At 36.4% G+C, this 15,949-nt stretch overlaps 1 protein-coding gene across 1 annotated transcript in view; it reads right to left on the bottom strand.

Annotated features, from left to right (window-relative positions):
* Positions 1-15,949, bottom strand: part of TNKS (tankyrase) — a 166,837-nt gene that overhangs the window by 131,316 nt on the left and 19,572 nt on the right. The window contains exon 2 of the mRNA XM_080659908.1: positions 8,720-8,944. Coding sequence (XP_080516034.1) covers positions 8,720-8,944 — 225 coding nt within the window. The remainder of the gene's footprint in view (positions 1-8,719; positions 8,945-15,949) is intronic.

The following is a 15,949-nucleotide window of genomic DNA, read 5'->3' as shown; positions in this document are numbered from 1 at the left end:
ATATTCACTGACAATGAAGTATGTTCACGACACAATGTGAAAAAAATGAAAAAACAAACAGTACGCATGGAATGATCCTAGTTTAATTTTAAAAAGGACTATGTGCACAGGTACAATGAATCAACCAGTACTGTCTAACAAAACTTACTATAATGATGGAAATTTATATATCTGAACTTTGTAATAAAATAACCAAGAGCCAGATATGGTTATTAAGCCCTTGAAATGTGGCTAGTGCTACTGAAGAACTAAATTTTAATTTTTTAAATTTTAATTTTCATTTAATGGCTATAATATTGGATAGGCTAGATCTAAACAGACATATAACAAAGTCTGACAGTTTTCTCATTTTTTTCTTAATGAACATCTATTACTTCTAATAATATTGTTAAGACAAGACTAGAAAATTGTTAATCTTTAGGAAGTGATCAGGTAATTTAAATTAACAGTTTGTACAAGGAAAGTAAATATATCTTTCTAGATAGCAGATATACAAAATGGTATTACAAGGAAATTACGAGAGGGATATTACTTTAGGACTGAGTTATAATAATAAAAACTTAGTTTAAGTTTTAGTAAATAGATTATTTTGGGACTTCGTTTTTATTTTTATTTCTTTGTAAAGCTAGGTAAAGTAAATCTACCACTGTAAACTTGCTAAATATTAGATTATCTAAAAATCTAAACTAAGAATAAAGAAGAATTTGTTTGACAGACTTAAAGAAGGAACTTTTTTATGCTTAAATAAATGTACTTTTTTTTCCCTTTATTGATTAAGGTATTACATATGTGTCCTTATCTCCCCCATTGCCCCTCCACCCCCCCACTCATGCCCTCACCCCCGCCCCCCCCAGTGTCTGTGTCCATTGGTTAGGCTTATACGCATGCATATAAGTCCTTTGGTTGATCTCTCCCTCTTACTCCCATCTTCCACTACATTTCCTCTCAGATTTGATGGTCCGATTGATAAATGTACTATTAATCTCACTAAGCAGAGAGAACTTTTACTTCTCAATTAAGAAAAGATTTCTATTATAACAACTCTATATCAGCTCTATAGAAGGTGGTAAACTAACAACTTTCTCCTTTCTTCACTGGTAAATGGTAGGGAATCTGAATCATTAGCCTCAGGCATAGGATGAAAATATTATTAAAATTATTTGGCTAAGTACTTTGAGGTGCCTCATGGGAAAACATTTCATTATTGTGTATCATCTATCCATAGCAATTTTGGGTAAATTTACCAGCATCGCCTTTTTCTCTCTTCTACCTCCCTACCTCAACTCCTCAGTTTCTGACAGGAGCAACTCATGGGTTTAATCTGCAAGTAACAACAACAAATGTTTGACTGTTCATTTTTTATTTAAAAAATCCACTGTAACCAGAAGTCAATGCTTAATTAGAATCACCATTCAATAACCCATCCTAATGAAGAATAGTAATGATTTGACAAATGGCAGATAATGTGACACAATTTGTATCTGACTATAAAACGTGTTTTATATTTGTATTTGAATATGGGAGCGTTGGGCATACTGCAAATTCACATTACTTTAAAATGAAAGAACCTCAAAATATCACCCAATCAAGAAGAAATAGAAAATTACTCAGCTTCATTACCCACACCAACACAGACTAATGCAAAAAAGCCAGATAGAACTGAGCCACCATCTTGTGAATTTGTCATTCCACACACATTTCTTGAGTATACAATTAGATACCAGTGATAGAAACGAGAACACAAGAAGGAATGAGATTGTTAGTTCCCTACCACAGAGAACTAACAATCTATCAGGCAAAAAGAACCAAGTAAGACCTAAGCAGAATACTACAGGAGCATATAAAAAGGTACTAACTAATTTGGAGCATGTTCAAGTTCACACCTTACCTGACTCACTGGTCCTACATCCAAATTAGAAAGTAAATATATTTTGATTACAGCAACTGTAATTTAATTCATCACTATACATGTATCAATTCTATATGCTAATTAGCAAGCAGGAAGGTATTTTATAATGTACTAGAGGCCCGGCGCACGAAATTCGTGCGTGGGTACAGTCCCTAGGCCTGGCCTGCGATCAGGGCCATCTTTCCCAGCTGCCTGCAGCCAGCCCTGCCCCCCACCGCCACTCACCCCTGGTTCTTCACTCACCATCGGGTATCGGTGCTTGATGGCCGGGGGAAGGGACCAAGAGATCGGCTGTTCCCACCTGCTCACCGGCCCTGCCCCCGCAGCAGGTGGCCATCAGGCGATCGGAGCCTGCTGGCCGGGGAAAGGGACCAAGAGGTGGTCAGTGTGCCTCATACTGACTGGTCCAGCGGTCATTATGGTCATTCTGCTGTTAGAGTCAATTTGCATGTTACCCTTTTATTATATAGGATAGAGGCCTGGTGCATGAGTGGGGGCTGGCTGGCCTGCCCTGAAGGGGGTCCCAGATTGGGGTGAGGGGAGCCCATAGGGGGACGGGGCTGCAGGGTTTGCAGGCCAGCTCTGTCCCCGATCAGGGTGGGGGTCCCTGCTGGGGCGGGGCGGGGCCGGCCTGGGTGAGGGGCCGCCAATGGTTTGCAGGCCGGCCACGCCCCAGGATGGGGTGGGGGTCCCCTCTGGGGGCAGGGTGGCCTGGGCGAGGGGCCGGGGGCAGTTTGCAGGCCAGCCAAAGCCCCGGCTTTGTCAGAAAGGATGTCCGGAAGACATCCGGTCTAATTAGCATATTACCCTTTTATTAGCATAGATTTTGGACCCTGGTTCACTTGGGGATTACCTCCAAGATATAGTTTTCTCAGACAAGTCATTACTCTTAAGTAATAATTTCCTTATTATTTATCTTTAATTATGAATTTAATTTCATAAATAATGTGTTATCAGTCAGGGTAGTCTAGATTATGCTGCTATAATAAAGTGCTCCAGAATTTCATAGGCTTATTAGCAAAAAAAATTCATTTCTTGCTCAAACTACAAGTTGAGAAAATGACAGCAAGAAGTTCCCTTACTCACAGGCCCAGACACTGAAGGGGGCTCTGTGTTAAAATGTGATACCCTAAATAATTAAGATAAGAAAAAACAAAATATGATAAACTGTGCTCTTATTCTTAACACTTCTGCTCAGAAGTTACATATTTTGTTCCCACTCACATTTTGTTAGGGGGGAAAAGGGAAGTAAATATATTCAGTGGACAAAGGACTACTATATTTCTAGAGCTAAAAAGACTAGCCCATGTGGTGTGATTAGTTGTTGAGCATCTGCCCATGGACCAGGAGGTCATGGTTCCATTCCCAGTCAGGGCATATGCCTGGGTTTCTGCTCAATCCCTAGTAGGGGGCATGCAGGAGACAGTCTATCATGATTCTCTCTGATCTTTAATGTTTCTATCTCTCCCTTCCTTTCTCTGAAATCAATAAAAACATTTTTTTTAAAAAAAGAGTAGTCCTTGATACTTTAAACTGCTCAGACTTCCTGTCTCAATACTGTGGGAATATGAAAAGCTAAGAGAATTCTACCAAAGTCAATGACATGAAGAAATAGCTCAAAGAACATCTATGTGTCTTTTGATCTCAGAAAGCAGAGGGAAAGCATAAACAAACAAACAAACAAACAAAAAAATGAACAAACCACGTTTAACTATTAGGAATTAATGAGTGCTCCTTTATGGAATGATTCAAGCAACAAGCTATTAAAAATAATATATTTCCCAAATGCTAAAAATATATTTCCAAATAGGAGGGGCAAACAATGTTATCTCAGAAATAACTGTGCATTTTAGATAATTTTTTCCTAATTAAACAAGATATACTTGACTTTACTCTTAAATCTTAAATATAAGCTACATAATATGTTCAATTTTTCATTACTGAGTAGCTTATTCTTTCATTTTAATTAAAAACATATATCCTAAACAAGTTGTTATAAAGCACTTCAGAGACCCTTGAACCAAAACACTGCTTTTTGCATTTCCACAATGTAATTAAAACTATAATCTTGAGAGATGGAAGACACTGACGACGCCTTGCCATACCAGCAGTCAGCAGCTGTGCGTCGCTGCAGGTTGCCCAGGACCAAACCAGAGAGGGTCGGACCTGCATTACCATTTGTCCACCATCCAGAACTGAAATATCATTGCTGACATGTACACATAAGGAACTGTTTGACATTGAAATTAGGACTCAAAAGAACTGTTGGCCCAGAAAGAAAACTCACTACAGACTGATTCATTTGCCTCTCTGCATAACCGTTATTGCTTATCTCATTTTCGGTTTTATAAGTGTATTTCTAGTATCACATGATGTCACTCATCTAGGGGAAATAATGAACAACATAAACTGAAGAATAAAAACAGACCCAGAGACAGGGAAGCATCGATCAGACTGTCAAACCTCAGAGGGAAGGTAGGGGAGGGTAGGGGTAAGGGGGAGAGATCAACCAAAAGACTTGTATGCATGCATATAAGCCTTACCAGTGGTCACGGACAACAGGGGGGTGGGGGCATGAGTGGGGAGGGGTTTGGGATGGGAATGGGGGTATATGAGGACAAATATGTGATTCCTTAATCAATAAAGAAATTTAAAAAAAAGAAATTTCAAAAAAAAATCTATAATCTTATTTCACTAGAAACTGTTTTTAACCTAAAAATAATTGTCTAATAAAAACTTTACTTTATTATTCCAATGCTAGTGAGACACCAAATATATTTGTATTTAACTGACAAATTGGATTTTACCAAAGATAAAATCCTTTGCTTGTCTAAAGACACCACTAAGAAAACGAAAATCAAAGTACTGACTGGGAGAAATCATTTAGAATACACACATCCAACAAACATCCATGTCCATAACACAAAAGAGCTCTCACAAGTCAACAATAATACCCCAAAAGGTCAAAAGATCTGAACTGAGACCACCCAAAGAATATATACAAATGACCAATAGTCACATAAAAATATGCTCATCACATTCAAACATTAGGTTCAACATACATTTATCATTCCATTCAACAATTCCATTCTTAGGCATCCACTCAAGAAATGAAACAATATGTTCACACCAAGACCTATAAGCCAATGTTCACAGAAGCCTTCTTCAGAACATTTAGGAACTGGAAACAACCCAACATCTACCAACTGTGCTACATCCATATGATAAAACACTATACATCAACAAATAGGAATGAACTACCAAGGTGCACAATAATATATTACTAACAAACTTTTAGCTTAAACAGACCCAGAAAAAAATAAGACTCAAATAACTAGAATCGCACATGTAAGGGCGCATTACTACCAAGCTTACAGAAATAAAGTGTTATAAAGGAATGTTATGAACTGCATGGAAAAACTGGGTAGGCACATGCAAAAGAATGAGGTTGGACCCTGTATCTCACATCATATACAATATTAACTCCATATGGATCAAAAGACCTAAAAATAGAGCTAAAACTATAAAACTCTTAGGAAAAAAACATAGGGTTAAATCTTTATAACCCTATGGGATTGGATTATTCAACTTGTTGACAATGGTTTCTTAAACTTGTGACACCAAGCACAAACAAATAAGGAAAAAGCAGATTTGACTATTAAATCACCAAAACTAAAAAATTTTTTTGCTTCAAAGGTCATTATCAAGTAAGTGAAAAGACAACAGAGTGGAAGAAAATATTTGCAAATCATTTATCTGGTAAGAAACATATCTAGAATATATTTAAAAAACTTACAACTCAATAATAAAAAGACAATCCAATTTAAAAAATGGACTAAGGATATAAGTAGACATTTCTCCAAAAAATGTGTACCAATGGTCACAACTTGAAAAGATGTTCAGCAATATACTAATCAGGAAAATGCAAAATAAAACCACCATGAGGTTCTGGCATGGAATACACATTTTACTCTGAGTTGACACAGAGGATATTACAGTGGGGATACAGTGCAAGATAAGGTAGACAAGGTTCCTGTGTTTCTAATTCAGGCACAGAGTGGAAAAGAGTACACAGAGAGATGAAAACAAGCAAATAAATATATAACTAAACAAATATATAATTTCAGGTAATAAGCGCTATGAGTTACAATGAAACATGGTTAGTAAAATGAGATATGGTTAGAGAAACCAGACAAGCAGGGAAGGGTAAGAAATTATGACAGCGCTGTCTCCACAGATATTACATTAAGGTGCTTTACTTGCATTCTCTTCATTTAAACTTCTTAACACCTATATGAAGTAGTTATTACCCCCATTTTAATAGCTAAAGAGAATAAGTAATTTGCTCAAAGACCCAGGTCTCTCTGACTTAATGCCACTGAGTGTGGAAAATAAAGCTATTTTTTTAAAGTTCTAATTATTAGATTTTAAGTAGCAGTTTGAATTTTGGGCTCCCAAGAATTATTTGAAAGTAAAGAGAAAGAAAAAGAAAGCAAGTGGCAGGAACTTTATTTCTCTAAAATAATGTCACTTGCTCTATTCAGTCTTTCTTACTCCCCAAAAGCTGAAGCACTGCTCTTTATCAAGAAAATTAGTTTAATCCTTTTCTTCCATTCTTTTTAGAAAGTATTCCACTGTCTTCAAACTTTCAAAGTTGTGAATGGAAAGTCTTTTATCTCCTTTTTTCCCCTTTGTAGGCAACTTATTCTTTATAGAGTGAAAAGTTCATACATCTTCCTCAGTGTTTCTTCTCATCAATACAGCATGAAACTCCGTAAGTCTTTTCAAACTCAAGACCCAAGTTTTTCTCTGCTTATCATTTAATTATTATTAATCTCTACATCAGTTATTTCTTCCTCCTCCCACCACCCCCTACCTTCTGGAACTCTTATACACATGTAAGGTTTTAAAATAATGTTGACTTCTTAGGTTTACTTATTTCTTCCTTTATGATTTCCATATGCTAACATTTTGCTCTGTACTGGGAGACATTTCTCACAAATGATTTTCCAGACAACTAACACGGTCTTTCTTTAATTTATCTAGTGAATTTTCTATTTTAGAAAAAAAAAATTAGATGTTTTTTGGTCCCAGGATGTTTGTTTCATACTACACTTTCATTTCCCAGAGGGATCTTTTTATTTTTAACTTTTCATTTAGGTGTTTATCTGACCCCTTAAGCAGTCCTGGATATGTATTCTGATTGTTCATTCCATCTTCCCCGCTTTGGCTGAGAAAGGTTGCTATTTTTCATTACCTTTCTGGGCTTCAAATCTAGATATTGGAGTATTCCAAATATTGAAAATCCCGTAAGTGTTAGAAGACTATGCACCTCTATTATCTTTAGGACTGTTTGCTGTGGAAGCCAGTAAGCTCTCCATTCCCTGCTGAGGAACCCAAAGGGAACATGCTCTGTCCCCTTCTCACTGGAGAATCACAGACTATAAAGAGAGATGGGAGTATGGTAAACATGTAAATAGTGTGAAGGCAGTAGGAATTTTTACATCAAGATTCAAGAGATGTCTTTGTTAGTTTAAAGGTCCCATAACAGAACTTCTATTTACCTACCTTTTCAAGATCTCTACATCAGTCTATTCATTTGGGAATATCAGAAACTAACTGTGTCTACCTAAACAGAAATGGCAGGAGGGTGGAGGACCAATCTCAGAAAATAAATTAATCCAAGCCAGCATGGCTCAGTGGTTGAGCATCAAGCCATGAACCAAGAGGTCATGGTTCAATTCCCGGTCAGGGCACATGCCCGGATTATGGGCTCGACCCTCCAGTGGGGGAATACAGGAGGCAGCGATTCAATGATTCTCTCTCATTATTGGTGCTTCTATCTCTCTCTTCATTTCCCTCTCCTTTCCTCTCTGAAGTCAATAAAAATATTTTTAAAATGACATATACATTTGTTTTACCATAAATGTAACTAATTAAACTGAAATGGATGCCATCCAGGAAGACAACAATTATATAAACCAACTAGCCATGGGTTAAACAAACATCACTGTCTTAAGTATTAAGAAACAGATGATACACACAAAAGAAACTAGGCTTGTCCTCTAGAAGCTTGTTTTAGATTTTAAAATGAAAAATATTATACACTGAAGCAAAATCTAAAGTATATATATATATATATATATATATATATATATGAGAAAGAAATGCTAATTAAATACAATTTTATATAATCTCAATACTTAAAATAGTTGAAAAGTTCAATTTTGTTCGAAATTGCTTTTCCTCTAGACTATGGCACATGTTGAAAATATTAAGCTTTGAATTACTATATTTGAATTACTCACTCAAAGCATTCCAGTCCTAATAAAATAGCTGGTGTTCAATTTCAGCAACATAAAGAGAAAAGCTTTGATAATGTTCCTTGAATCAAACTAAAGCATCCAAATATGTCATCCAATTCAGTAAGAATTTGTACTTTATTATAATGGCTCTCATTGATGCAAGGATAGAAAATTAGCAGTCTTTTAAAGAGACTGTAAATTAACTAAATTTGATAACAGTAATCTATCAAAATTGAGTTCCATACCAGTTAGCATTTGACTTGCATTTGGAGGGTTCATGTTGTGAATCTTCTTCTTAACCAACTTTAGATTGCTGTCTCTTTACTTCCTTTTTGATGGAAAATAATCGCCTTTAAGAATAAGAAGTAATAAAGCCCACTCTACTAATTCTAAGGAAATGCTATTTCCATCACAATAGGAAACAAGAGAGAATAGAAAACTTTATTTAAAATTTTATACCTGTCAGGTTGATCTTACAACTTAAATAACAACAAATAATACTTACCAATGCATACATCGATTTTCCCTTTAATAGCAGCTTCATGCAGAGGGGTGTAGTTCCAGTTATCCCTGGCATTTGGATCGGCTCCTTGGCACAATAACAGACTCACAACCTCAGCATGGCCAAAAGAACAGGCATTATGAAGTGGGATGAGACCTCCATCATCACGAGCATGGACATTAGCACCCATCTGCAGCAAATGTTCTACGACATCCTTCCTTCCAAAACCTAAAAATAAAGAGGGAAAATATCTTACATTAAATCAATTTTGTAAAAAGAACCATTAGAATTCCTTTAACAATATAAACAAATAAGAACTGAAGTACTATATTCTATAACAGAAAGAGTAAAAAGAAAAAGGCTAATATTCAAATGGATTCTTTCATCTCAGAAAACTTAGAACTAAGAAAGCTCTTCCTTTAATATTTGGACAGTTTATTAAAAAAAACATTTTTTCAATACCTCTGTGTGCTGGGCAACACATGACTCCTGTCTGAGGCATTCACTTTCCCCTCATGCTTCACAAGACAAAATCAAATGTATAAGTATATTTTAAGAGATAATGGTTATTTAAACACTGCTGACAACCAAATCAAACACTCAACATAACACTAGAGAAATTGGAGAAAAATGTATGGATACTAGAAATATGTGGTGATTGTTTGTTGACCAGTTATTTAAAAAGGAACAATAAAAGATAATGCCAAAACATTTACTCTTGGGACTGGTGGCCAAACTAAATGAAATGCGTGGTTAAGTGAAACAATTCAAGCTTGGATTTACTGAGTCTGAGGAAACAATATGACAAACAAGTGGAAATACAGACATTTGAAAATGCAGAACCACAACACTGACAAGAAGTATCACAACTTTTCGACAGGAAAATAAAAAGGGGAGGGGCAGAAAAGATCTGTGGCAGAATGGGACTAGATAAACACTGAGAAAGATAAAACATACCATGAAAGTACAACTTTATGGAAGTCAAAAGGCACCAACATTATGCAATGTCCAGCATGATGAGGATTTTAATTAGATCAATAGATGATGAGAAAATAGCCAATGACAATTTTAAAGTAATTGTATTATGGTGATGAAATTATAAGCTACATTGCAATGGATTTAAAAACCTTCAAATATTAGCATTTTTTATCTTTACTAGCTAATACATTTATTAATGATTCTTTCTTTCCTACTTTAAATTTGATTAGGTTTTTATTAGCTAGGTATTACTATCTCCATGCTATTACAATACAAATAATAATGGAAAGTAGCGAACTTACACACTAAGCTCTTATGTGTGTCATGAAGTATGATAAATGCTCAACATTCATTAGTTCCTTGTGGTAACTCCTTGTGAGATACCATTATCCTCATTTTATTGTTGAGGAATTCTTTCTCTGAGTTCTGACGTCATGAACTGTACTTCCAAACATATCTCAAGTCTGTCTACTCCCCAGAGCAACCAGCTCTGTTCAAGTCCCATAATCTCTTGTCTAAACTTCAGCATATAACCTTCTAACTGGTCTTTGCTGTGACATCTGCTGTCCTACAATTCATCCTTACAGAGTAGGCAGAGTGATCTTTTCAATGCATAGATCAGGTCACTTCCCTGCTTGAAATTCTGCAATGGGTTCCCATAAGACAAATAATAAAATATGAATACAAACTCCTTATGACCTACAAGGCTTTCCGTGAGCTGGCCTTTCTCACCCCTCCCCTATCTCTCATTAAGCTTCACTCACTCACTTTTTGTTCCCTGAATATGACAAACTCCTTTCAGCCGAAGGGACTTTGCACTTGCTGTCTGCTCTGCCTGAAGACCTGGGACCCAGATCTTCACATGCCTAGCTCCTTCTGTCATGCAGTTCTCAGCTCAGAGATAAACAACTCAGAAATAAGCAATTTGGCTGACCACCCAATTTAAGGTCACTCACGCTCACAAACACTCTTCCATCACTGTTTTCAATATCAGTCAGTTTTACTTTCCTTCTGTACTTAATCACTACCTGAAAGTGCCTTGTTCATGTATTTGTTTAATGTGTCTCCCAACTCAAGATGTTCCATGAAAAGAGGTACCCTCACTGTCTTATGAGCTGTTTGTATCTCCAGCACCTAGAATAGTGCCTGATATGCACTCAATAATATATTTGTTGACTACACGAATATACATGTTTGCTTACTTCAAGATAAGTAGACCAAAATAGTAAGTAAGCAGCTTTTAATTATATATTTTTAATTTACAAAAAGAAAACAGATTTAAAGGTTTTTCTGACTATGATACTATCAGATATATTTTAAAATACATAAACAAAACACCAAGTTTTCATAAAGGAAAATCACCTGTAATGTCACTATCCAGAGCTATCACTATCATGAGCATTTTGATGATTAAACTTCCAGATTTCTTTCTTTGTCCAAAACTGTCCTCTAATTCAGTCTATTAATAATCATTTTCATTCAAAATGCTTGAGAATACTCTTTTCCCTACTCTGTATACATTAATATAATTTATAAGATTTAAAGCAGAGAGGCAAGAAAATACAAATGCTATTTACATTTTTGGTTCAGATATTTGCATTTTACTTTTGAAAATAAAATACAATTGAAATCTCTCTTAATCCTAGTCATCAACTTTCTTCTCTAGAGATACCATTACATAAGTCAATGTTTGTTACATCCCCGCATATTTTTATACTTTTCATGTTTTTAAACACATAAGTTTACGTATTTATAGATATTTCTTAATTATATTTACATATTTCCATGTATTTCATGTTAATATATTTGTACATTAAATATTCCACATTTCATATTATTAGAATACATTACATGTTCATATTATGTCATCAATATTGTTTGGTTCAACCTATATTAATTAGAGGCTAATAATTATGGCAAATATCTTCTCTTCTTGCTGGCAAAGAAAAATTCAATTTTCCTCAGGTATTAGACAGAAAGTAATATGGTCAGAAAAGGTAAATCTTTCCCCAGTTCAGGGAGTGAATCCTGATTACTCTAAGCGATAAGGGTGATTCATTCCCCTCTGTCAGTAACTGGCAATGAGACAGAAGGAAAAATCTAGAAGCTTATGGAATGATTTCTCTCCCCACTAAAAGAAGGTGTATGGAGGATGAAGGTCCCTTTCTCCTCTTTCCTCTCTACTTTAAAAAATTCTCATAGAAGGTTATGACATTGGAGCTGCTGCTACCATAATGGGAAGGTCAAGAGAACAATGAAAATGTTGGCATGTAACCCTACTGTGCTCACAGAATGCTGAACCAACTCTTGAACTTCCTACTTCTAAACTTGTCAAGGAGGAAAAAAATGTCCTTAGGCTTTAAGTTTCTGTTAGCTGAATTTTTCGATACTTATAGCTGAACCCATGCAAACTGATATAATCATCTGTTCATATATTTACTGACCATTCAAGTTTCATCTGTTAAATACTGGTTTGTTGTCTTGACCCAATTTTCTGTTTGTCTTTTTCTTATTGTTTTCTTATTGTCACCCGATCAGGGCCTGCCAGCCAACCTCTCAGTCCCTCCCTCTGCTGGCAGGCTCTGATCACCTGATGGGGAACAGGGAACTGGGGGTGGGTGGCGGCGGACACAGGCAGTGCTGGGATCCTGACTGGTGGTAGCGGCAGGGGGGGCAGGCCCGGCTGCTGGCAGCTGGGGAAGATTGGCCCTGATCTCAGGCCAGGCCTAGGGACCCTACATGTGCACAAATTTCGTGCACCAGGCCTCTAGTATGCATTATAAATATCCTCTCTCCATTTATGGCTTGTCTTTAAACTGTGTTTACAATGTTTTTTATTTCATACAAGTTTTAAACTTTAACAGAGTAAAATTTATCAATCTTTCCCTACAATGTTTGTGCTTCCTACATGATCTTTAAGACATCTTTCCTATTGCAACATTTCCTTCTAGATTATTATTATAATTTTGCTTTTCACATTGAGATGGTTAATCTACTTCTAAGTGTAATGTGAGTGAGAGATCTAATTTTCCATATCTTTTCTGTCAGTTTGTCTGTTTAATAATTTAATTTGAAAATAAGTCTAGATATTGAATAGGGCAGTGTCAATCTACTTTGTTACACTTAAAAAATTACCTTGACTATTATTGCTCTTTGATGTTCAATATGAATATCTTCAAAGGCCAGGAAGAAAATGTTAGAAATTGTTTATAAAAACTCATTACTTCAAATTAATCCTGGAAAATTGACAAATTTACAATATTGAGTCTTCTAATCTATATATGTGATATACCTCTCCTTCAATTCTGGTCTGTTAAGTTCTTCTATTTTGTGTTTATCTTCATTAACATCTTGCACATATTTATCAAGTATTATTGGATATTTTAATGTTTTGTTGCTTTGGGGATGGAGAGGGCAGTAGTACACTAGGGGAAGTCAGTAAAACCAGATCACATGGAGCCTCTGAGTCCTAAGTAAGGAGTTTGGATTTGAGCAGGAGTTTGTCTGCTAGTTGATATGGCTAGAGTACAGTGATAGGGTCAGAAAAATGGGCAAGGGCTAGGTCATATAGGTCCTTTATATCAGTTAGGAACATATCTGGCTGCAAATAACAGAAAATAGTAGAGGCTTAAAGAAATTGTAGAGATTCACATGTCTCCCACAACTTGTCAAAGCTTTCAAGCTGGCATAGTTTAACAATGGTATTAAGAGCTCTTTAAAACTCCACTTTGGAATCCTTAGTATGTGTAAGTTTTCTTCCACTTGCTTGTCACTTCCTGTTCACACTAAAAGAATGCTACACCTCTTCCAAGCCTGACTCCATCCAGATTCCCATACAAGAAGGGAGAGAGAGCAAAGGGAGGAAAGGCTTTCTTCTCTTAGCTTTTTATTATTAAGGAAGCTTCTCCAGATACGTTCATCTATATCTCATTAGCTGAAAGTGTGTCATCTATCCAGTTACCTAAAAAGTATGGAAAATCAAGACTGTTATAGCTGGGTGCACTGCTGTTAAACAAAATCTAAAATCTCTTAGTAAAGATTAAGAAAGAAAATAAATTGAGTGGATAACCAACCATATCTACCACAACTTTGTAAGTCATGAGTAACAAGTTCTGATTTTATTGTAAGTACTTAGGAAGTCATTTATAACACAAATTAGAGGCCAGTGCATGAAAATTCATGCACTGGAGGGGGTGGTCCCTCAGCCCAGCCTACCCCCTATCACAGTCCGGGAGCCCTCAGGGGCGGGAGGCGACCCGGCGATCAGGGGAAGGCGATGCCCCCATCACACCTCTGCTGCTGCCACTGTCGGTAATGCAAGCCTTGGCTGGCCCTGGTTACCTGAGCCTTGGGCGGCCCTGGGCAGCTGGGCGGCCGCCATCCGAGGCTTGCCCATGCCTCAGACCGGCCCTGGGCGGCTGGGCAGCCATCATCGGCAACTTGCCTGCGCCTCAGGCTGGCCCTGGGTGGCTGGGGGGCTGAGGGAACTGGGCACCGCCATCTTGTGGCTGTGGGCGTCGCCATCTTTGAGGACATGGCAGTCAATTAGCATATTCCCTCCTTATTGGCTGTGGGCGTCACCATATTTGTGAGGGTGTGATGGTCAATTCGAATATTCCCTCTTTACTAGATAGGATTACTTGATTCTATCCAAGTCTTAAAAGGATTATCAGTCACTTTATAAAAGATAAATTGGAGAGGGTCAAGAGCAAAATCAGAGACAGGTTAAGAAAAATTTTGCCATAGTCTGGGCAAGAATTGGTGGTGGCTTAGAATAGGATAGTGGCAGTGTAGATGGGTCAAACATGAGAAAACTGAGATAGGCTTTAAAGCCAAAAGGACTGACTCCCAAGTTTCTGGCTTAAGCAACCCAGTTCCTGGAGATGCCCTCTGAGGAGGGTCAGGGCAAGCAAGTAACAATAAAAAGTTCACCTGATGAACTGTTCTTCTCCAACTACTAAACTAAGCACCACAAACCTTTTTTAACTTCAGAATTACATTATTTCACATATTCAAGACATTTATAAAATATGCTATTCCAGAATTACATTATTTCACATATTCAAAGAAATTTTTAAAAAAGCATTGTTGCTGGCACTGTGAGAAAAACCTAAATTCATAACACATAACCTAACCCCAATATACTCAATAATTTTCCTTATTATAATGTTATAGAGTCTCAATTAGGGCCATTCAAAACGTTTCAATGTCAAAAGTAAGGTCACTGGTATCTATTCAGCAGGAATTTAGAGACAGAAAATTGTTTCACTTATATTCAGCATTTTACTGCCTAAAATTAAAGCTTCAAAGGAACAACCTTGTCCAATATTAAATTTGTAACGAACAATTATGACTTCTAAAATTTAATAAAAGAAGAAAAATGGAAAGTGTTTGCTGTATTTTAAAGTGATGTTTTTATTTATGGTAACAAAGTCACAGCTTAGACATTTTTCACTCTAATTGTACTGCCAGGAAAGCCACAACCACTGCACATCATTTAAATTACTAAATCATTGATCTATACTTATACACCCAATGAGAAAATGTGTATTATCTCATATCTATTTATTTTTAATTTCTTCCCCTTAAGTGTAAGAAGATTATACACAAAAGATACTCAAAGTGATAGTAAAAGAAGTTTGGGATTGTCTGGGAAAACAACTCATGAAGTCTTTTTTTTTTTTCCTTATAATTCTTTATTGTTGCAGGTATTACATATGTCCCCCCCCTCTTTCCCCCTTTGACTCCTCCAGCCTGCCCCTCCCCCCACCCCAGGCCTTCAGCACCCTATTGTCTGTGTGTGGGGAATCTCAGAGGGAAGGTGGGGGAGTGGGGTGGGTGGGTGGGAATAACCAATTTGCTTAATTTTTAAATAACATCTACCTTACTGATAATATACAGATCTTTTTTTTTATCAAACCAAAATAACTCATGAAGTCTTATACATATTGTATCTATTTTCCAGACATAAAGGAAATCATAGAAGGTAAACTGGGAAAGATAAAGAAGGTACTTGGTGACAGAAGTGACTTGTTCATTATTCTCTCTAAAAACATTAGGAAAAACTAGAATCTAAAATATTAAAATGACCTACTTACTTTCCTAAGCATTAACAATTCAATCCACTAAAATAAAAAAAATCTCTGAACAATGACAAAATTACTTTCAATAAAATAAAATTGAGCTATGATACACTTACATAAAAGCTATAAAATTTTTAAAGTAATTTTCTTTCCTGGCTAACAGACTCATCAT

The sequence above is a fragment of the Plecotus auritus genome (assembly GCF_963455305.1).
Source record: "Plecotus auritus genome assembly, chromosome: 3".
Lineage (NCBI taxonomy): Eukaryota > Metazoa > Chordata > Mammalia > Chiroptera > Vespertilionidae > Plecotus > Plecotus auritus.
The sequence above is the reverse complement of the archived record's forward strand: the minus strand, read 5'-3'. Positions and strand labels throughout refer to the sequence as shown.